General features: G+C 39.4%; 1 protein-coding gene across 2 annotated transcripts in view; it reads left to right on the forward strand.

Annotated features, from left to right (window-relative positions):
* Window positions 1-24,053, forward strand: part of POLA1 (DNA polymerase alpha 1, catalytic subunit) — a 310,086-nt gene that overhangs the window by 15,436 nt on the left and 270,597 nt on the right. For both annotated transcript variants that reach the window (XR_005386198.1, XM_038587111.1), the window contains exons 5-18: window positions 820-935; window positions 1,581-1,643; window positions 2,477-2,569; window positions 3,002-3,089; window positions 3,383-3,584; window positions 3,673-3,851; window positions 9,595-9,707; window positions 10,464-10,580; window positions 11,800-11,874; window positions 12,937-13,075; window positions 13,820-13,974; window positions 18,919-19,003; window positions 22,323-22,384; window positions 23,964-24,053. Coding sequence is in view for 1 of the 2 variants with exons in the window: in XM_038587111.1 (XP_038443039.1) it covers window positions 820-935; window positions 1,581-1,643; window positions 2,477-2,569; window positions 3,002-3,089; window positions 3,383-3,584; window positions 3,673-3,851; window positions 9,595-9,707; window positions 10,464-10,580; window positions 11,800-11,874; window positions 12,937-13,075; window positions 13,820-13,974; window positions 18,919-19,003; window positions 22,323-22,384; window positions 23,964-24,053 (1,577 nt within the window). In the remaining variant the exon portion in view is untranslated. The remainder of the gene's footprint in view (window positions 1-819; window positions 936-1,580; window positions 1,644-2,476; window positions 2,570-3,001; window positions 3,090-3,382; window positions 3,585-3,672; window positions 3,852-9,594; window positions 9,708-10,463; window positions 10,581-11,799; window positions 11,875-12,936; window positions 13,076-13,819; window positions 13,975-18,918; window positions 19,004-22,322; window positions 22,385-23,963) is intronic.

The raw sequence follows: 24,053 nt of genomic DNA on the forward strand, positions 1-24,053 counted from the left end.
ACTAATAATAGCCATTAAACAGTCCTACTTAATAACTTATTCTGATACTTAACTAGTATTTCATCATTTAAAAAAAAAGATTTTATTTATTCATGACAGACACAGAGGGAGAGGCAGAGACATAGGCAGAGGGAGAGAGGCAGGCTCCCCACAGGGAGCATGATGTAGGACTTGATCTCAGGACCCTGGGATCACAACCTGAGCCAAAGGCAGACACTGAACCACTGAGCCACCCAGGTGCCCCATTTCATCATTTTTAAAAGATTTTGTTTTGGGGGCACCTGGGTGGCTCAGTCAGTTGAGCATCTGCCTTCGGCTCAGGTCATGATCCCAGGGTCCTGGAATCGAGCCCTGCGTCAGGCTACCTGCTCAGAGCCTGCTTCTCTCCCTCTCCCTCTGCCTACCACTCTGCCTGCTTGTGCGTTCTCTCTTTCTCTCTCTCTCTGCCAAATCAATGAATAAAAATCTTTTTAAAAATAAAAGATTTTATTTTTAATAATCTTTACACCCAACTTGGGGCTCAAACTTACAACCTGGAGATCAAGAGTCTCATGTTCCACCAACTTCACCAGTCAGGTGCCCAGTCATCAGTTTTTATAATAACATTTAGCTTAAGTTTTCCTGAATTGAGCTGTTTTTCAAGATTCTTCCCTGTCTACCATGGATAAAAAAAATAGAAATATTTTTATATTTTGAATTCTTTGTCTTTTTTCTCATTCTCCTATACAGACTCCTGTACAGACAGCAGGTGACTTGGCTTTTAGTTTTCCATAATGATTTGTGCTGGTACATGTTTATAAATAAGTTATATTCCAACAGGAAAAGATGATAAAGCACGTACCAAAGACAGGAGGAATGTAAAGAAGGCTGCAGTGACAAAACCAAACAATATCAAGTCAATGTTCATTGCTAGTGCTGGGAAGAAGACTACAGATGTGAGTTTCATGATTTTCTTTCTTTTTTTAAAAAAAGATTTTATTTATTTATTCATGAGAGACACAAAGAGAGAGATAGGCAGAGAGAAAAGCAGGCTCCTCACAGGAGCCTGACATGGGACTCAATCCCCAGAGCGGGATCATGCCCTGAGCCAAAGGCAGATGCTCAACCACTGAGCATCTCAGGCATTTCTGTTTTGTGAGTTTTTATATTTTGTCTTTTCCTTTGAGAAGTAAATTTAGTATTTGTACAGACAATAGGTGCTCAGTGTATTTGAGCTCAGATATTTCAATTGTGTTTTCCTGATTTCAGTCATGAAGGTGGATGGATGTAGATTTCTAGATGAATTTAGGCACCTCGTTGTTTGGAACTTGGAGATAGAAAAGTGAATGAAAACCTAAAGGATAACGAGTGTGTTTCATTGATTAGCAGGAGGATCATAGAATGAAGGTAAAAACAGGATGGGAGCCTTAGGTGTAGGAGTTACATGTACACAGGTGGCTGTTAAGATATGTGAACAGTAGATTCACACTTAGGACTGAAGAGGCAAGGACTAACTGGTTGGGTTCTTTAACAGACACATGGTCTGGGTGCAAACATGAGGTTCAGGGCTTTCTCATTCTGCCTCTCTTTATAATTTCCAGAAAGCTGTAGACTTGTCCAAGGATGATCTGCTAGGTGACATTCTACAAGATCTGAACACTGAGGTAAGTCATGTTCTGGGAGTTGTCAAAGAAACAATTCAGTAATTTTATTAAACAGATGGCTGTTAGAATATTAAAAAAAACTCGACAATACTACCACACACACCAAAAAAAAAAAAAAAAACCCACAACCCCCTCCCCCTCAAAAGAAACACCTCTCCAAATTGGTTTCTTACCACTTTAGGTGAGTAGTTTCCAGCTGTTACAACCTATGCAATTATGTTGACAGGGCTGCGTGGGGATGTGTTAGAAGCAGTAAGAATACACACATGAGTCAGTTCTGGGAATGCACACTGCTTGTGTTGCTGCAGTGTATGTTCCCGAAATAGATGGAAACCTGTCAGTCTGCACAATCAGGCATGAGATCTTCATCTTGAATTCAGAGGGGGGGGTGAAAGAAGAATCAGTGAGCTGTCCCTGAGAGAACTCAGAAAGGCTCAGCTGCTCTGGGAATTTGCAGTTGGGTATTTCACATGAAGACTAAACTCATTTAGAGGTGTGTTTCTTTCTAAGTACCTCTTGATTAAAACAACTAACATGAACACCGTGTAGTTCTATCTTGACAGTTTTTAAATGTAATATCTTGGAAGGATAGGGGAAAAGTATGTTAAGTTGTAAAAAAAAATTGGTGAGAGGTGGATTTAATATCTATTCTGGTTTTCTAGTGAGTGTGGTATTGTTGCTATAGTAACTACAGTACATGAGCATAGATCTGTGGGGGGAGCCGGGAAGGAAAAAAATGCTTTGCTTATTGGGCTTCAGTGGGGGGAAAAATGTACTTTTTCTGTCTTGTGGTAAGCCAAGCATGGCAGGGAATGTCTTACTCCTCCTTTTAGAAACCTCCAGTAACTCCACCACCTATAATGATACCAAAGAAGAAAAGATCCATTGGAGCTTCACTGAATCCTTTCTCTGTGCACACCCCCAAGGTAAAGTGTGTGGAGATACTTTCAATCTTGATTTATATTATTGCTTAAAACTTACTTTGTTGCTTTTCTATATGAGGGAAATGCTTTTGAATTTGTTCTTGATTTTTGTTTTAAATTAGGACTCTCGTTGCATTATATAGTTTCATGTATTTCAAAAATAGCATGTGCCTGGTTTTTTCATAGTAAGTTTTTAGTTACTAGTATGTGTTTATTATAGGCATTACAGCTGTGCTAAATGCAATAATTTTCTTCCTGGAAACAAGTATTTTTTTGTAAACGTAGGTAACAGTAAAATAATGGAAGCCGTTACATTAATAATACATAGAATTGTTGTATAAATGGGAAACTGTCATTTTCTCTGGTCAGGGTAGGACACTTGGATATTTTCTGATACGCAGAGCTAACTGACTGAACATTTAAAAATATTTACAGGCAGTTCCTTCAGGAAAGACTGCTTCCCCTGTCTCAAGGAAGGAGCCTCCATTAACTCCAGTTCCTGTAAAATGTGCTGAATTTGCTGGTAAGTCTGATGTCAGGCAGACCTGCAAGGATGTTGAACAGTTGCAAAATGCTGTCAGAAATGGAGGCCCCGTGAAAAAGGAAGTGGAGGTGATTATGAAGGTATTCTGATAGCAGGTTTAATTGTTAAAGACTTGAATCCCTAGCAGTAAAAGTTAAAAAACATCCAATTTGAGATTGAAGAGAAATGCAAATGCAGTGTGGGAAAAAGAGTAGGCTGCTGTTGCTGTGCTGGGGAGTCCTTTGTGTTCCATGGCAGCAGTACATGATGGGAATATGTGATGACGCCTACAGGAGAGCCGGTGCCAGCGTTGTGTATAGATGACAAAGAGGACTCAGGAGCGATGGATTTTGAAGATGGTGACTTTGATGAGCCCATGGAGGCTGAGGAAGTGGATGTGGAGCCTGTGGCTGTCAAGACTTGGCACCAAGAGAGTGAGCCAGCAGAGGGGGTGAAGCATGAGGCAGATCCTGGGAAAGGGACCACGTCCTACTTGTAAGAGCATTTTATGACTTTTCTGGCAAGTAGCACTACAAATTACTCAGTTGGATTTTGAAAGGTTTTCAAAATGTAATTTCTGCAGAGGAAGTTTTCTCCCAGATGTGTCTTGTTGGGACATTGATCAGGAAGATGACAGCAGTTTCTCAGCCCAGGAAGTCCAAGTGGATTCCAGTCACCTCCCCCTGGTGAAAGGGACAGATGAGGAGCAAGTGTTTCATTTTTATTGGCTGGATGCTTATGAAGATCAGTACAGCCAACCAGGTAATCATATGTAGGGTAACTATATGTCTTTAATACAGAATAGTATCTTTCCCTTAAGTGCTTTAGTGATTATAATTGTCAAAGGCTCTGTCCTCACATACATGTGTAGTAAGAGAGCACCATTCATTCACTGTAACGTGTGTGGGCAAGCCCGGATGAGAGGAGCTGTGGTATGAATAATCCTTAAAAATGTTTTTTCCGGGGGGATCCCTGAGTGGCTCAGCGGTTTAGTGCCTGCCTTTGGCTCAGGGTGTGATCCTGGAGACCCGGGATCGGGTCCCACGTCAGGCTCCCTGCATGGAGCCTGCTTCTCCCTCTGCCTGTGCCTCTCTCTCTCTCTCTCTCTCTCTCATGAATAAATAAAATCTTTTAAAAAAATGTTTTTTCCATAAACCAGTTATATGCGATTTTGGAATGTGTACTTGTAGTTCCCCTTCGATGTATCTAAAGTTGTAGTTATGTGCTTTATTTTAAACGGAATCAGTCCTTAGTTTGTTTCTTTATTCGGCAAATTGAACCCCTATTGTATGCCAGGCACTGAGATGGTGCGAACAAGCCAGACAAATTCCTGATCCTGATGGAGCTTACACTCTTGTGGGGTGGGAGTGGGTGGCGGAAAAATGGGCGATAAATGAGGGAAGTTCGTAAATGGTGTGAAGGCATTTAGGTGGGGGATGGCCGAGGAAGGTCTGTCTGAGATCACCATTGGACTGAGATTTGAGGCACATGCTGAGCTGAGGAAAGAAACCTTTCAGCCTGAGGAACTGGTGAGCGTAGAAGCTGTAGAGAAAGGAGGCCGATACAGTTGTAGCAGGGTAATCACAGGACAAGATTGGTAGAAAATGAAGTTGGAGACAAAGGCAAAGTGCAGATAACGAAGGACCTTGAAAGCCATATTGAGGAATTTAGCTCTTACTCCCAGCGCAGAGTGGGAAGTGGTGGAGGATTTTAAGTGCTGGTGGAGTGGGGGTGGTGGTCGTATGGTTGGGTTTACAGTTTAACAAGAGCCTTCTGGTTTGTGTGGAGAACAGTGTGTGTGGGGAGAAGGGGAGACTGGAACCGAGGTAGTGGGGAAGCCCTGGAGATCAAGCTGTTCAGGGAAGGCATGCCAGTTACTTGGCCTAGTGGTGGCTGTGGAGGAGAGAAGCGGATGCATCTCACATGTATTTTGACATGAACCTGTCAGTGGATTGATGTGGGGGCTCACGGGAGGAATCAGGGATGACTCCCAGGTCCTCCTCTCAGTGAACTGAAAAATGTGAATTCTGACTCAGAGATAAGCCAGGAGGCTCTCGTTTCCTTTTGTACTCCTTGAGCCCTTCTTCACCACAGGCTGGGAATTCCAAGGTATGTCCGATTCATACAAAAATACCATACGTATCCTGAAACAGTTGCCTTTATTCAGATCTGTGTCTGGGTGTGCAGGTAGATGGAACTGTGTAATTTCTCCAAGCGGTTTCCTGGAGGCTGCAAAATAGGGTATTAGTAAAACAAGCAATGAGTAAGAAGACTAAGTATTAACCATCAGACTTGAAGGCCGGATTTACCTTAAAGATAATCAGGCATTGACCTTAACTGGAAAGTTGTTACCATCTCCCTGAAGGGAAAGCAGAAGCATTAATAGGCTTCAGCATATCAAAGGCACAGGAAACTTCTGCGCAGCCATTTGAGTAGCCAACTGCCATGTGTTAGTTTCTTAGGTAAAGAATAAGCCATTTTAGAAATGGTATCTACAAGACAAGATAATTTGGTTAGACCTTCTCACCTCTTTGGATACGTCTTTGTTATTCACCGGTGGAAGGTAGACTGGTGGGATTGTGTGAGGCTGAACAAGTATTTCCCATCCATTGCCGAGACCCAGGCCTGCCCGGTTGTATGGCTTCAGGGGATACCATTTTTTTAAAAAGATTTATTTTTATTTATTTATGATAGACACAGAGAGAGAGAGAGAGAGAGAGAGGCAGAGACACAGGCAGAGGGAGAGACACAGGCAGAGGGAGAAGCAGGCTCCATGCTGGGAGCCCGATGCGGGACTCAATCCCGGGACTCCAGGATCCCGCCCTGGGCCAAAGGCAGGCGCGAAACCGCTGAGCCACCCAGGGCAGGGGATACCATTTTCACATGTGCTTTATGTGTTTTAAGCTCCCTGGAGCAGAACAACACTGTGGGGCTTGCTGGAGTGGTGGGGCTGCCCTTCCCAATACTAATCCCTTGACTGTTTTCATTTGATGCTGAATTTCATTCCCTGTCTTTGTTAATGGTCTTATCAAAACCAGAAAATTGGGAGCAAGCCTTGAGTGCCCCTTTCCTTCACATTCTTCAGCAAGTCTTGTTAATTTTCGTCTCCTAAAGTAGAAAAGCTGTCTTCTCTCTCTGCTTGCAGCTTCCACCTCTGATCCCTTCTTGCCTACTGAAACCATTGCACCAGCTTCCTGAGGGAATCCCTCAGCTGTCATCCGCTACATTGTGGTCAGAGCGATTGCTCAGAAGGGTGGCGCTGACCACATCATTTTCTCGTTTAAAAAAAACAACTCATCAATAGCTACTGCCTGCAACCTAAAAGTTCAAGTTCTTTAGCAAGGCTTCTGATACCTGCTGTGTATGACATTTGTGTTCTAGAGATAGTTCTGCGCATACACCTGCTGCTCTTTATGCCATGTCCCTTTACTCATTGTGTTTGACTGGAATGCCCTCACATGGAATGTGTCACGTCCTGGAAGTTTTCCTGATGCTCCAGATTGGCCTAAGGGCCCTTGCCCTGATACCCCATCATACCCTTTCCCGTCAGTCACAGTGTTTGTCATACTATTTTATAAAGATCTGTTTCTGCATTTTTCTTGCCCCAAAGCTTTTTTTTAAACTCCTGGATGGCTGGTACTTTATATTTTCAGCTTCCAGCATGGTCCAGACACCTAGCAGGTATTTAATAAAATGTTTAGTGAAATAAATTGCACGCGATTGACAGTCCTTTAGATGCACATGAGAGGTTTCAGAGAGCCCGAAGTGTATTCATTCATTGCTCTGGCTGAGGTTGCCTCTTAAAGTCTTACAGTGATGTGGGGAAGAATGGGTAACGTGTAGAGGTGGATGGTGCCCCCCCACCCCGTTAATCCACATATAAAGCATCAGATTGCCCAATGTCAATTGCCAAGGATTAGAACCTTAAGAGACAACAGTCATCTTTCTTTCCTTTATAAAAATGAGTTCATTATTTTTACCTTTTATTTATTGGTTGATAATCTTATTAAAAAGTCATTTTGCAGGACAGGGTCTAGAGCTGCCCCGTCCACTGTGGTCCTGTACATTTCCACATGTAGCTCTTTAAATTTAGATTTAAATTAAAATGAAATAAAATTTAAAATTCAGCTTCTCAACCAGTAGCCACATTTTTTAAACTTAAATTCAAAATGCTTTAATAGTTGAGTGTGGCTAGTAGCTATTATATCCATAGATGGCATAGGTAACAACAATTCTATCATCACAGAAATTTCTAATGGCTAGTGCTCATCTGTAGTAGTAGTAGGTGTTGGAGGTTAGGATTGAGCCATTGAAGCATTGCTGTATTAGGAAAGCAACCAACTTATGATATGTATTGTTACTGAATTCCTGATACTACCATAATCAAGGATAGGCCTTTTCAACCACTGTTGGAAAATATTTTACATTTGAAAGAGGTACTAGTCTGTTCTTGGCCGATCTTTTAAATGTTATGGTAAAAGGAAATTTCTAGTGCTGGAGAAGGCCTCAGACAATCTAGTGTAGTTATAGAGGAGGAAGCTAAGGCTCCAAAAGATAAGTGGCCAACCATTAGTGGCAGAGTTCTGGGCTTCTCACCCTAAGTCCACTATGCTGTTCTGTGGTACTTCTTAAGCTGTGTCCTCTGTGATTGATGCCAACGGGTTAAAAAGGATTTTTTTTAAGTCCTTTAATCTCAGGGGGTTGAACAGTTTCATCATGATAGCAGGTAATGATCACTGAGCCTTGGTGAAATCAATGCTGCTAATAAAAACGAAGTACTCCCAAAGACCCTGTTATTGTGTCTCACTTTCTTCCAGATTCTAAGTAAGTCAGTTGTTGCTGAATGCTCCATAATTATGAAAAGAATCTTACTCTTTGCATATGGGAAGATATCCTGTCTTCATTATGACTTTTTCAAGGTTGAATAATCCTGACTGCACCTGGTTTCAGCTAGTAACTTTGGGGGGAATGTAATCTTTGTTTACCATGATCTTTTTGTGGCAAATGAGGCATAAACAGTGTCAAATGTGTTCATGAAGTGTGATATTAGTTTGACTGTTAAATGAGCTATTTGAATCTGTGAATCCAATATTAGGGTCTTTATTTTTCTTTGCATGGGATTTTGTTTTTTCGTCTGTAACTGTTGTGAGGATGACTTTTAATTTTCTGAGCTCCTGTGATTTTTTTTTCTTTTTTAATCATTCCCCACAGTCCTCCCTTCCCTCTCCCCTTCATCCCCCCCGCCCCAGCTGAAAATCACACAACTCTTTTAAGAATTTTAATCATCTGCAGAAATGAAAATTTTTAGATGGTCTTATTTCTACTAGAATGACTGACAAAAGGAAGCACTGATGAGCTATCTTGTGAAACTGGAGTAATTGGCCTCGTGAACAGTAGCCTTTGCATGTGCCAGGATTTTCGTAGTGTCTCAGACAAGTGGCTGTGTTGAGTGGCTATGTTGATTACTGCTGTCTAATTATGCACAGAGCTCAGGATTTTGCACAGTGGCCATCTCTTAGGTTGACTATCAAATCTCTGGAGTCCTTTCTTGATGTCCAGCTTTCAGGAACAGTGACTTGATGTCAATTTAGAAAGGCTTATTTTTAATTTGTGGTATATATTACATAGGAATCTCAAAAGGGACATGTCTGCTAATTTGGTTATTATAACATTTGTTGTACAGAAATAGAAGAGCAAGGAACATGACCAGTACTACCTATCCAGATTTTTAAGTAGTCTGTGAGGTAGAAAGGGTAAACTATGAGATAATAGTTGAGCCTTATTATTAGATATTTATCATTATATGAAATAAGGTATATGACATCTATTATGTTTTTTCTAAATGCAATTTTACGTATAGGAAAATTGATGTACCATACAAAGTTATTCTTATACATGAATATTAATTTTTATTGGTAAGTACAGGTGCTAAAAAGCAATGTGTAGTATTCTCACACTTCACAAGAGATTTAAATAGGCGATTCATTGGAGAATAGTTTGCTTTGTTTCTCTTAATCTGGGTAGTCCTGGTTCTAGGGAAGTTTTTTTCCCTACACTGACCTAGGGTATCTCTAATTTGAGCTATGTCTACACTTAGCTGGGATGTGTCTCCAGTTCCCCAGGGTTTCTGCACTCACCTGGGGTATCTCAGTATTTCCTCAGGTGTGTCTCCTCTCTACTTGGACTTGGGATGTCTCCCCAGTAACTGAGGTTCATCTCCATTTACCTATGATGTCTCTAATTCTAGGGAAAATCTTGACACCAAGTTAGAGAATATTCTGTCCCCTGTCATCTCCATGGTTACAGGTTTTACTAGTGTGATATTGTGTGGTATAAGTACTGAGTAAGTGAACTGGGCTTGCAGAGTGGGCAGCAGATACAAATTTACTGTAAAAAATGTGTCATGAAAGCATAAATGTCTGGACACATACAGTGAGCCTTTATATTGCCTCTTGTGATATAATTGAAATGTTTCTTTTCTCACGGTCCTCTCTTACTCTTTTAGGTGTGGTATTTCTGTTTGGCAAAGTTTGGATTGAATCTGCCAAAACCCATGTGAGCTGTTGTGTTATGGTGAAAAACATCGAGCGAACACTCTACTTCCTTCCCCGAGAAATGGTAATTGTTAGTGGTTAGCCTCTTAATTCCAAGTACATTGTATGTTCTGCCACCAATCGTAGTCTTCACTGGGGCTATGACTTACCCATAGCCTAGATGCTTCTTTCTTGCTGTCTGCCTAGTAACCATTGGTTGTCAGCAGCTCTGTTAGAGGCTGGGAGAAATAGAGAATGGAGTAAAACTGTGTTTTTTGACCCATTACACTGTCAAAGTGTGGGTTTTAGTGTATAATGGTATCTTCTCCCCCACCCCTCATTTCCATAGTAATCAGGATTGGGAGTATATGGCTTTAAACTGTCACATGGCATTTGGCCCAGTTGTCATGCTTCTGCTGTGCAGGCAGCACTGTTCCCTCCACGGCCGTTGAACCAGCTTAGCTACATTTGCTCCTCCTTTTTAAATTACGACTTAGCATCCACACTCCCCTCCTAAGCCCAGTCCCTCCCCTGAGATCTCAGTTGAACTGTGAATGTGAAGCTTCTTGGTCAGGATTTACCACACTATTCTCCCATTTTGTAGAATCAGTCATTTTTATCTTATGTGCTTTTATGATGCCACTGGGAAGATTTGGGCATTGGGGTTAGTATTTTTGGGGGTCTCCTGGTATCTTTGAACTCCTCTATCTATAAGACTGTTCTTCTAAATGTTTAAATGGCTGAAGCTGAAAATTGAATTAGACATGGGTTTCTTGTTGTTAAAAAGATCTCATGTACAGATACTTTTTTTCCCTCCCCTCTCCTCTCCATGGGAGAGCAGAAAATTGATCTAAATACAGGAAAAGAAACAGAAACTCTAGTTACAATGAAGGATGTTTATGATGAATTTGATGAGAAAATAGCAGCAAAATATAAAATCATGAAGTTCAAGTCTAAGGTTTGTATTTGGTGATAATTTTTTCCTGCTGTTTTTATTTGTTCATTTCCTGACTTACAAAATAATTACTGTATATCTTCTTTGCGAAAAATGTCTTTTTTGTGGCTATAATTCATTGGAAATTTCATAGGTATGAATGTAAAACTAATACGTAAGATTGGTAAAACTATTTTTTTCTCTTGGAAAATAATTTTCGTGAATTTGAATAGAAAGATAATACATAGTAATCATACTTGCAGCATATCTTGTATTCTTTTTCTGAAATGGAGAAGAAATTCTTGTGATCTTGTTTTTATTAGTTATTGGCAGGTTGTTTTGGTCTGAAGGTTAAGGTTTTATATTTAAAAATCAGGGACTATGATGCTGTTTCCGATAGAATAAAAATCTTTTATTTATGTGTTACATATTGATTGGTCTTGATTTTAGTGCAATAAAGGACCACCTTTGGCCATCATCATAGGGGCTTGTAATTCAGGATACTTTTAACAGTGATTGCAGCAAAGGGAGGATTGAGTTGCTGAAGATAAGGTTAATCATCTTAACTATTTGAGCTTTGAATTATGGCTGATGGATAAATCCTCTAAAATTCTAGAAATAGTGTGGTATAATGGTAAAGAGCATAGATACTGGGACCAGACTGCTAGTGCTTTCAGTCCTAGCCCTAGGACTTTGTAGTGTGTGACCTTGGAGAAGGGCTGAGTGACTTTCCTGGGCCTATTGTTCACCTGAGAAATTGGACCCTATATCAAGAGTTGTTGGAAGAAAAAAAAAAAGTTCTTGCAAGAATTAAGCCATTGAATTCTTATTAGGTGATTAGAATAGTCCGTGGTACTTAGTAAGCACTCAGTAAATATGAGCTATAATTTTAATGCTAATATTAATTCTCCATTCAAGATGGAGTTGGTTAGTATCAAAGAGTAGCAAATGATTTAATACATTAACATTATAAATATTTTTAATCTTTTATTGCCCTTCTTGAATGCAAACATTTCCAAGTTCTCTAGTGTCCAAGAGAAGTCTTTTTAGCATTTTGTCACTGGGTGTTTAGGCCCAATGGAAAGGGGGAAAGGGTGCCCTTTTGGCTTTATTTACCTTTGTGTTCCATGAGGTTACTGGGTTCCTCAGTGTCGAATACAGGGATGTGTGCTGTGTATATGCTTGTCATTTTAATTTGTAAAAAGCATTTTTCTTAATTATTTTTAAATATCTACTTACCCAGCCAGTGGAAAAGAATTATGCTTTTGAGATACCTGATGTTCCAGAAAAATCTGAGTACTTGGAAGTTAGATACTCGGTAAGTCAAAGAAAGTTACTGGGTTTTGGTTGAGAATGACATTTCTCTATATTTGAAATTTCAATTAGTATCAGGAGGACTCCTCAAGCCCCACAGTTCATTGGGGTGGACTTATAGTAATGAGTAATTAAAATGGATACAATTAATTTGAATATATAGATCATTAGTTTTACTGCCTTTCTCGGCTTTCAAGTATGCATCTTTAAAGATTTTACTTATTTATTTGAGAGGAGGGAGAGTGAGAGAGCATGAGTAGGGGGGAGAGGGAGAAAGACTCCCTGCTGAGTGGGGAGCCTGACGCAGGGCTCAATCCCAGGGCTCTGGGATCATGACCTGAACCAAAGGCAGATGCTTAACCGACTGAGCCACCCAGGCACCCCTTAAGTATGCATCTTTAAATAAGTGAGTTGAAACCACACAACTGCTTGTCAAATGGAATGAATGCCATGTGGTGGAGTTGAACATCATTAGTCTGTTGAAGTGTCCCTTCTGAGCAGCAGAAAAGTGAGAGAGGAACGTCAGCGGCACTGTAGTGCTGCTCTTGCTTCTCTGATAGGCAAGGTCATTGCTGTGGGACATTAATTAACTGGGCCTTAACCTCTTTTTACCTCTGTTATAGAGTTTTGATCTCATGATGTTGGAAAAGGGAAACTTCTAAGAAATGTTTCTGACAGTGGTGATGAAAAGTACCATAGAACCATTTTAAATGAGTTCCACTCTCTTGCTTTTATTCTTCCAATGGAGTGGTACTTACTTGGCTATTTATCAGTAAGGCATGTACAGCTCTGGACAGAAATCCTCTTTTGGGGGAGCTTCTTGGCCTATTTTTCTTCTAATGAGTGCCATCAAGATGCATTATTTTGTCATTGTGAATTGTTTTTGTGTCCTACTGTGAATTGTTTTGGATTTCATGTATTGCAAATTACATTTCATATATATCAAAGGGGTTTCTTCTGGAGGTTCATAAAGAGGCTTTTGTTTATTTCAAATATAGACTTGGGAAAATGTAAAGTAATAGTTTTAAACAAAAAAGGGTTTTTTTTTCTTCTTTGCCTTTTTCAGGCTGAAATGCCACAGCTTCCTCAGGATTTGAAAGGAGAAACTTTTTCTCATGTGTTTGGGACCAACACATCCAGCCTAGAAATGTTCTTGATGAACAGAAAGATCAAGGGACCTTGTTGGCTCGAGGTGAAAAATCCACGTAAGGAAAAATTTACATTTGGAAAGCCAGGTTGCTGATAGAGGAGATTTTTAGAAGTTAAGGAATTGGTCTTTGTGTTTCAGTGCCTCTCCTTCCTTTTTTATGTTGTTTTTCACAAGATGTTCCTTAAGTGAGTATTGGGAATGTGTTTGGATCCACTTTATTGCTGTGGTGCCTGGCAGTTGAGTGGGAGAGGTGTTAGCCCAGGTGGTCGTTTGCATGCATCTCTCTTTGTGCTGTTGTTGGCATGTACTTCTGACCTGGCCGATGAAGCCCACCTGCTATACGTAGTGGACTGCTGACTCTGAAGGAGGGAAAGCATCACTGCCTGATGTGGCTAGTGCTCGTTTGGTTTCTTACCTCATGTTTTCCAGTATTTGCATTTGTGATACTCTGTTTTGGCTTCATGAATCTCTCAAAAATGTTTTGTGAAAAAAAAATGTTTTGTGATTCCTCTAGGGTGGGGTTTTATTTTTTTTTAAAAACTTCTTTGGGTCCTGGATTCTTAAGAAAATCAGATGAAAGCTGTGGACCTTTTTCTCAGGAAGATGAACATACTGTACATACACACGACTTTGCATACAACCCAATAATCGGACTTATTTTTAGTTAGATGTTGTAATAAGACATTCTTATTGGAATATGGGGTTGAAGACTTTCTCAGTTAATCACAGATATCTTAATTATAGTAGTTTTCCTTTTTCAACAAATGGCTATTGATCTGTTTTATCTGTTCTCTTTCAGAGCTCTTGAATCAGCCAGTCAGTTGGTGTAAAGTTGAGGCAATGGCCTTGAAACCAGACCTGGTGAATGTAATTAAAGATATTGGTCCTCCTCCACTCGTGGTCATGTCTTTCAGCATGAAGACAATGCAGAATGCAAAGACACATCAACATGAGGTAAAGAAATTTGTACCTATGCTTTTTAAAATTGTTTTGAAGATTTTAAAAAAGATTTTATTTATTTATTCATGAGAGACACAGAGAGAGAGAGGCAGAGACACAGGCAGAGGGAGAAGCAGGCTCCATGCAGGGAGCCCGACGTGGGACTCGATCCTGGGTCTCCAGGATCACACCCTGGGCCGACGGCAGGTGCCAAACCACTGAGCCACCCAGGGATCCCAGAAAATTTTTGAAGATTTTTATTTATTTATTCATGAAAGACACAGAGGCAGAGACATAGACAGAGGGAGAAGCAGGCTCCCCATGGGGAGTCCAGTGGTGGGACTCCATCCCAGGACTCTGGGATCATGACCTGAGCCAAAGGCAGATGCTCAGCTACTAAGCCACCCTGGTACCCCTGTACCTATGCTTTAATGCAATGCTTTCTTGAACTTGTACAACTATTCTACAAGGGGATATTATTCTTTCTGGAGGAGAAAGAATACTAATGCACTCCCAAACTCCATTTTGGAGATAGAATTGAATTTGTTGGGTGTTGGAGTTTTCATTAAAGACTTAAATTTCTGGACTTATTTTTATTTTTTGTTATTTGAATTTTTTATTTTAGAAAACTTTAAGTGGACTTGGAATAATATAATGAACTTCCATAATCCTTTTACTCATTCAGTAGTAAGCAAGATTTTGTCACACTTGTTTTCCTTCCACTTTGTTTTCCCTGCTGGAAGTATTCTAAAAGCTAAGGTCAGATATTGTGTAATTTACCATTGTATACTTTGGTATGCATCTCTCAAAACATATACACTTTCTTGTAGAATACCATTATTGCACTTAATAACTATACCAGTGATACCTTGATCCAGTCTAAAAATAAAATACTCAGTCCATATTCATATGATTCTTTTTATCAAAAATGTCTTTTGGGATTATTTTTGACATCCATTAGTTTCAGGTGTACCACATAGTGATTTGATGTTCTTATGCACTATAAAATAATCACCATGATAGGCCTAGTAACCATCTGTATTACCACATAGTTATTACAACATTACTGACTCAAAAATGTTTTCTACCAGTTGGTTTCCTTGAATCAGGATTCATGTAAGATTCACAGATGTTTAATTTTTTATATCTCTTGAATCTCTTTTAAATGGGAGCAGCTTCCTCCCACTCTCTTTTTCTGTTGACATTGACTTAAGAATCACTGTTTATTGTCTTATAGAATGTCCCATTTTCTGTTTGCTTCCTCGTGTCATTGGACTTCTTCCTGTGTACCGGGGTTGGCACGGTATGGCCTATGGGCAAATCTAGCCTCACCATCTGTTTTTGTAAATAAAGTTTAATTGAAAGACATCCTGCCTATTAGTTCACAGCTGCAGTTGCTGTAGTTACTAGCCATGACAGTGGCCATGTGACCTGAAAACCTAAAATACTTAGTACTTGGCTCTTTACAGAACCAGTTTGCTCACCCCTGCTACTAGTTAGCACTAAATAATTTATTAGATTCAGTTTTGACTTTTTGGGTTAGTGTGCTCTATAGGTGTATGATATATTTCATACTGCATAATATATCAGCAGGCATATAATGTCTGGTGAAACCACTGTTAGTGGGGCTGTGATTGATTAGTGGGTTCAAGTTTTCATCTGAAAGAGAAGTATTTAACCTTGTCACTACTAATGTTTTGGGCTGAATTATTCATTGTTGTGAGGGCTGTCCTGGGCATTGTGGGATGTTTAGCAGTAACTGTGGCCTCTCCCCGATGCCAGTTAGCACCCCTCCCCCCTACTTGTAATAACCAAAAATACCTCCACACATCTCCAACTGTCCTCTGGGGGTGGGTAGCAAAATTGTTCCCATTTAAGAACCATTGATCTAATGGCTCCCCCCTTCATTTTTTTTACCTGAATGAGTTATTTCATTAGAAGTTGTAAAACAGTGTTTTAATTCTGTCATCCTTTCCACGTTTATTAAACATGTTAAATATTAGAATGTTTAGGGACACCTGGGTGGCTCAATGGTTGAGCATCTGCCTTTGGCTCAGGTCATGATTCCGGAATCCTGGGATCGAGTCTTGCATCAGGCTCCCCATGGGGAGCCTGCTTCTCCCTCTGCCTATGTCTCTGCCTCTCTCTCTCTCTCTCTCTCTGATGAATAAATAAAATCTTTACAAAAATATTAGAATATTTATTAAATTTTTCTGTAACATTAACTTTTCCTCATTAATCAGCACTATTTGGTTATGCTGCAGTAGTTTGTACAGGAAAGATGAGGTCATTGTGTACTTTCTTTTTCATTGCCAATTTTCTGAGTAGGAAGTTGGGGCCCTACATTACATGCAATATTGACCAGTGATTTGTTAAATAAAAAAAAGTACCTGTCTTCTAGCCTTCAGGCTTTGCAGTACCATTTAACAAGAAAGAAAGTAGGGCTTCAGAGAAATTGCTGATTCAGGGCAGAAAGTGTCCAAGATGAGCCCGAAGTATCTAGTTCTACTAGAAAGCCAGGACAATATTAAAATCTACTGAAGATGTGTCACAAGAGCTCAGGAGTCAACTTGAAGAGTTTTCCAATGGCCAAAGATGGAATAGTTTGAGCATGGATATAGATGGCTGCAGCAGATTGAGACAGATGAGTTCACCCTGATACCATAAGCACAAGTGACCCTGCAGTGGTCATCTGGGAAAGTGGCTGGGGAACCAACTCACTGGTTTGGAAACTGGTCAATGAAGGGATTGAGTCTAGCATTTCTCTTGACCTTTTTGAACTCATATTGTACCTCAGGTAATCAAATAATCGATAAAGGGAAGTGTCTCTTCATAGAAGGTTTCCATCCAAGAAATGATGAAGCAGAATTTGAATATTATGACTTTGCAATCCCCCGTGAAATAATAGATGTAGCCAGTGATCACCAGTGGCTGCTAGTATCACTAAAAGAGAGCTAACCAGACATGATGTGCCTGTGCTGTCTGATAGAAGCAATCAGTGGCAACTCTAACATATTTGTCCCAAAAAACTGAATATGATTTTGATCAGGCCTTCAGATCTAAATATGAATTCACCAGCAGTGTAGAAATAGAGGAACATGTTAGATGGTATTATTGGGATACAAGCAGCAGAATTGATACCATGTGGTATTTTATGAGACAAATGACCCAGTTTCTTCAACAGATGAATTGCAGGAAAATAATAGGTGGGGAGGGGTTGTGCCTATAGTTTTACATATCAACTAATCGCAGAGTATGGGCTTACTTGGTAAATAAAATTGAGATTGTTGGGAAAACATGAAAATTTGAATCTTACCTGGATATTTAGTGATTTTAAGGAATTACTGTTAATCATATTAGCTATGATTGTGTTATATTTTAACAACTTGTTATCTTTTGAAGTAGTGGTTCTCAGTGGGGTGAGATTTTTGCCCTTTAAGGGGCATTTGGCCAGGTCTGGAGACGTTTTTGGTTGTCACAATTTGGGGGTGGAAGGTGGTGCTGTTGGCAGCCAGGGATACTGCTAAACATCCCACAGTGAACAGAATAGCCACCATAACAAAGAATTATTTGGTCAAAAATGTCCATAGTGCTGAGGTTGAGAAACTTTGTTTTAGAGATACATGCTGAAATATTTGTGGATAAAGTGATGGGTCTGGGTTTTGCTTCAAAATCATCTGGATAGGGATCCCTGGGTGGCGCAGCGGTTTGGCGCCTGCCTTTGGCCCAGGGCGCGATCCTGGAGACCCGGGATCGAATCCCACGTCGGGCTCCCGGTGCATGGAGCCTGCTTCTCCCTCTGCCTGTGTCTCTGCCTCTCTCTCTCTCTCTCTCTCTGTGACTATCATAAATAAATTTAAAAAAAATAAAAAAAAATCATCTGGATAGAGGCAAGAATAGGGATATTGAAGAGTTGATAATTGAAGTTGGGTGATAGGTGTATGAGAGTTGATTGTGCTGTTTTTCTCTCTTAGTAAATGTTGAATGAATGAATGAATGAATGAATGAATGAATGGGAGAGAGATTCTGCAGCCCTGTGTAAATTAGATGGCTTCCTAAGGGTTTAACTTACTTTGTTAGTAAAGTTGTTGACGCAGCAAATGTTTCTAAACCATGTGCTACTGTGATGGAATACTTGTGACTCATAAAAACAGAGGAGGAGACAGATACCAGCCCAATAGCAGAAATAGATGTAAAAGTTACAGAAGGATACACGTACTCTGGATAGCATCTACTAAAGGAAGCTGCCCTAGCCTGGGAGGCCAGGAAGATATCACTGGTTAGGGAAGGTTCTTGGGATGCTCTGAGGATCAGCCCCTGTGGGAGAGTGAAGTGCATGCTCTACCGACTGAGGCAGCCAGGTACCCTAGAAAGTACAAATTTAAAAAAGAAAATAATACCCACAACCCCTCTTCCCCAGCTATGTCCATGGTTGGCATCCTCCAGATTATTGGTCACACATATCTATAGCTTGTTTTTTAAAGAATGAGTCTTTGGGGCACCTGGGTGCCTCAGTGGTTGAGCATCTGCCTTTGGCTCAGATCATGATACTGGTGTCCTGCATCAGGCTCCCTGCGGGGAGTCTGCTTCTCCCTCTGCCTATGTCTCTGCCTCTCTCTCTCTCTCTGTGTCTCATGAATAAATAAATAAAATCTTTGGAAAAAAATAATGAAGTCTTTAAACATCACTTACCTGTTTTCTTTTGAGATCCCTGGCTGGGAGTCAGGAGCCCTGGCTTCTAGTTCCAGGTTGGACATTAATGGTTCTAAGTTTCTCTTCCCTCCTCTCCCCTTCTAGTTTCTCTATCTTTTGTTTGTTTAAATACTTTTCATAATAAAAAGTTAAAATATTCATATGGATTAAAATGTTTATCTTTTAATATTCTTGGTGGTTTTGATGAAAATGCAGAATGCATAGTAGGCATCCAGTAAGTGATCTTTTCCCCTCTTTTATTTGCAGATTATTGCTGTGGCAGCTTTGGTCCATCACAGCTTTGCATTAGATAAAGCGGCCCCACAGCCTCCCTTCCAGTCACACTTCTGTGGTATGTACATTTTTTAGCTGGTCTTCTAATGGCTTGATTTCAAGACTAGTTAGTATGTATTATTAAAGGAGTTTTATTTTTGTCAGCTGTGGACACTGAGTTATATTGGATTGGTGGTGCCTATTCAGCTGGTTTTGTTCAAGGAGCAGATTTGGGAAGCAATTTGACATCTCTTTTCCGTTCCAATGGTTATGTTATTGGGGTACTCTACTTTTTTTTCCCTGGGTCAAAATTATGTTATCACTATTTCCTTTCATGATGTCATTCTAAAGCCCAGAATAGAAGCCTGATCAAAGTTTTCTGTATGGTGAGGCAATATGCCAGGGCATAAATGAATGTCTCCCTATTTGGGAGGAGTTACAGCATATCAAATTAGAATTGGGTTTGCTATGCATAAAATTCAGTTGGTGAAAATATCACACAGAAATCTGCAATGCGGGCAGCCCGGGTGGCCCAGCGGTTTAGCGCCGCCTGCAGCCCAGGACCTGATCCTGGAGACCCGGGATCTAATCCCACATCGGGCTCCCTGTGTGGAGCCTGCTTCTCCCTCTGTCTGTGTCTCTGCCTCTCTCTCTCTCTCTCTCTCTCTCTCTGTGTGTCTCATGAATAAATAAATAAATAAAATCTTTAAAAAAAAAAAAAAAAAAAAAAAAGAAATCTGCAATGCCATGAATAGTCTTCAAGGAGGATTCTGACCTATTCCATGTTGAGACTATGGCCAATTAAATAACCATTTTTTTTGTAAACAAAGGAAGGCGGTAACACTATTGATATGTTTCCTGAAATCTTTTCCAGCCTAGACCAGCAGTTACCTGGGACAGCATCTCCTGTCTTATTTTGTGGATATTAGGAAAGTGGGATTAGAAAAACAAGCATAGAAGGGAATATTGTGTACTGTTGTGAAGTTTCACTCTTTAAGTGAGGTAGAATAATACATAGAACAAAAAATGGTGAGAGTATTCTGGAAAATACGCAGAAGAGAGCAACCAGGAGCTCACTCAACATGTATTTATTCACTTGGTTTGTGTATATCATGATGTAAACAGCTGTTTTGAGTGGCATGGAACTTAAAGTATAGTGAAGGAAGCTTTGGTCATTTTATTCTTCTAACTTGAAGAAGGTTGGAGTTCCTTCATTGTGTACTGGTGAAGGGTTTGGTGATGTGGGGACTCCCTGTGGGCAAGACTGTTAAACTTCCTTCATTCTGACTTGGACAGAAGATGTTTCATGAAAGTAGTTTTAAACAATTAGAGGGACTTAGGGTTCTATGCATGGCTACTTTTTTAATCTAATCTGTTAAAATTTTAAAAAATTGTGTAAATGACATGTAACATTTTAATTTCAGGTGTGCAACATAACAATTTGATAATTGTATGTATTTTGAAATGATCACCACAATAAATCTAGTTCACATCTATCATCATAGAAAATTGTTTTTCTTGTGATGAGAACTTGTCAGATTTACTCTCTTGGCAAATTTCAAACATGCAATATAGTATTGTTAACTATAGTCATGCTGTACGTTACATCTCTGTGACTTATTTTATAACTGAAATTTGTAGCTTTTGACCCTCTTCACCCAGTCCCCCCTCTACCCCACATCCCACCCCACCTTTGGCAACCATCAGTCAGTTATCTGTATCTGTGACCTCACTTTGTTTTTTTAGATTGCGCATATAAGTGAGATCATATAGTATTACTTTATATGTCTGACTTTCTTCATTTAGCATGATGCCTTTCATAGTCTATCCATGTTGCAAATGGCAAGATTTTTCTTATTTTTTATGGCTGAATAATGTGCCACTGTATAAATATACCACTTTTCTTTATCCGTTCATCCATTGATGGGCACTTAGGTTGCTTCCATTTCCTAGCTCTTGTAAATAATGTTGCAATGAACATGGGCGTACAGATATCTTTTTGAGTTAGTGATTGCATTTTCTTCAGACAAATACCCAGAAGTGGAATACCTAGATCATAATGGCAGTTCTGTTTTTCATTTTTTGAGGAACCTCCATACTGTTTTCCACAGCTGCTGCACCAGTTTACATTCCCACTAACAGTATACAAGGGATTCCTTTACATCCTAGCCAATACTTATTTGTTGTTGTTTTTTAAATAGGCTCCATGCCCAAGGTGGGGCTAGGACTCATGACCCTGACATCAAATCAAGTGTCACATGCTCTACTGACTGAGCCAGCCGGGCACCCCTCTTGTCTTTTTGATAATAGCAATTCTGACAGGTGTGAGGTGATATCCCAGTGTGGTTTTGATTGCCCTTGATGTGATGTTGACCACTTTTTCATGTACATGTTGGCCATCTGTAGGTCTTTGAAAAGAATGTTTAGAGCCTTTGCCCATTTTCTTAAAGTAGGCTCCATGCCCAGTGTGGGGCTTGAACTCAAGACCCTGAGATCAAGAGTCATTTGCTCTACTGACTGAGCCAGCCAGGTATCCCAGCCTTTGCCCATTTTTTAATTGGATTGTTTGATTTATTGCTCTTGAGTTATAGGAGTTCTTTGTATATTATGGATATTAACCTCTTATCAGATACATGGTTTGCAAACATTTTCTCTTGTTAGGTTGCCTTTTCTTTTTTCTTTGATGGTTTCATTTGCTGTGCAAGAGCTTTTTATTTTGATCTAGTCCCACTTGCTGATTTTTGCTTTTGATGTAATCCAAAAAAAAAAAAAAAACATTGCCAAGACCAGTGTCAGGGAGCGTGCCTGTTTTCTTCTAAGAGTTTTACGGTTTCAAGTCCTTGTATTCGAGTCTTTAATGGATGTTCATTTAGTTTTTGTGTATGGTGTAAGATTGTGGTCGAGTTTCCTTCTTTGGCATGTGACTGTCTAGTTTTCATATTACCATTTAGTAAAGAGACTTTTTTTCCCATTGTATATTCATATCTCCTTTGTCATAATTGACCATATATGCATCCATTAATTTCTGGGCTCTCTGTTCTGTTCCATTGATCTAGATGTTTATTTTTATGGCAGTATCATACTGTTTTGATTACTGTAGCTTTGTGGTATAGTTTGAAATCAGGGAGCATAATGCTTCCCGCTTTTTTGTTCTTTCCCAAGATTGCTTTGGCTATTTGGGATCTTTTTTGGTTCTATAAAGAATTTTAGGATTGTTTGTTCTGGCTTTTCTTTTGAGGTCTAACAACATGACCAATGGAAATACTTGAATCTTTTAACTCTTTAGAGATTAGGGGATATTTGTTTATATTTAAGACGGTTTCCATTTGGAAACATGCAGCATATATGTACTTGAAATTGGACAGAGGTGGTGATGGAATCTTTTTTTTTTCTTACAGTTGTATCTAAACCAAAGGACTGTATTTTCCCATATACTTTCAAAGACTACATTAAGGAAAAGGTAAATAACTCATTATTTATTTATTTTTTAAATATGAAGCATCTATTTGGAAAGAGAAAAGGAGGATGGTGTGGTTTAGTAGAATTAGGCTATTTTATGTATTAATTTATTAGATCTAGTCTTGCTTAGATTAAACTATGGCATTAATCCATTCAAAATGTATTAGAAATGTAAAAGTAGAAACATTATTTAACAATGTTTAAATATTTTGCCACCTGAAAATAATGTGATTCTATACCCTGTTAGTAGGTAGATAGGCTCAAATCCTCCTTCAGATAGCTTTAGTGGAAGCCTTTCCAAAATGCATGATCATGTGTTTACTGTTTTGGTGAAGTGTTGGGTACCCCCAACCCCAGCTGAAATAAAGCCAAGTGAAGTTGGGAACACTGTGGATATTAAAGGGGACACATATTGGGAAAGGTTGATACGGGCTGGCCAGCATTGAACAGTGATCTCTCAACTCTCAGTATACTCCATGAAGTTTTCATGGGTCCTTAATAAAATTGAGGGTGGGGAAAAAAAAAGTAGTGTAATGTAGTGAGTTTGTCACAAAGGTATGTGTATTCAGTGTAAAGAATTTTTTTTTGGAGAGTATGTTATTTTTTGGTGAAATGCTTGTGATCATAAGTTTGTGGGTTAGTTTTATTTAGTTTTATTTTTTTAATATCCTCACTTGACATTTTAGCAACCTTGTCAGGTTCCACTTATTTTAAGTTGGCTTGAGAAGTCCAGTAGTCTGGGGGTACTGTTGGATCAGGCTATTATTTGTGAAGTGCTCTGAATCACCTATCCAAGTAAAATGACTTAGGAAAATTTGTTTAGAGTCAAACAAATTATCAACTTTGTAGCCAAGTTAGTTGCAGAAAACTCATAGCTACCAACTTCCATTTTAAGAGAGTCTTAATAAGAGTAGATCTTTAAAAAAAAGAGTAGATCTTTTGAATATCTGATTTATTTTCAGTGATCCAAGTAGAAAGAAGCCTTTTGTGTAAAGATAGGTTTTATTTATACTTAAGACACTTATAATTCTTAAATGTGTGTTTACTTTCACTCTGGTTTCTTATTTATAAGTTCTTAAATCATTCTTGGAGATTAGTTTATACAAACCTTGGGATTTCTTTATGTTGTAAATACATAAACAGCAAAGTCTACCAGGGATTATATAGGAAAGTAAGTAACATTTTTATAGGCACTCTGATTCAAATGCTTGTGCATTTGTGTCCAGATGCACAAGCGTGTCCCTGTCGGGGGATATATCTGTACTTCATAATGCTTAGCATTTAAAGTTTTGCTTTATTTACACACTTATTACTAGAATGAGCTCCTCATAGACTTTTGGCAGTTACATTGTGAAACCCAGAATAAGCAATTTCATTGCTTCCTTTAGTTTTGTCATATGCAGGGCTTGATTCCAGGACCCTGGGATCATGACCTGAGCCAAAGGCAGATGCTTAACTGACTGAGCCACTCAGGTGCCCCTGGATGGATTCTTTTAATTCCAAGAAATCTAACCCTGCTTGAACAAGGAGCTAAGTGTAATACTTTAAGAGTAAGTGACTGGTATATTTTTATCTAACAGAATGTGAAGGTTGAGATTGCTGCAACAGAAAGAACATTACTAGGTTTTTTCCTCGCCAAAGTTCACAAAATTGATCCTGATATCATTGTG

Source organism: Canis lupus, chromosome X (assembly GCF_011100685.1).
Source record: "Canis lupus familiaris isolate Mischka breed German Shepherd chromosome X, alternate assembly UU_Cfam_GSD_1.0, whole genome shotgun sequence".
Classification (NCBI taxonomy): Eukaryota; Metazoa; Chordata; class Mammalia; order Carnivora; family Canidae; genus Canis; species Canis lupus.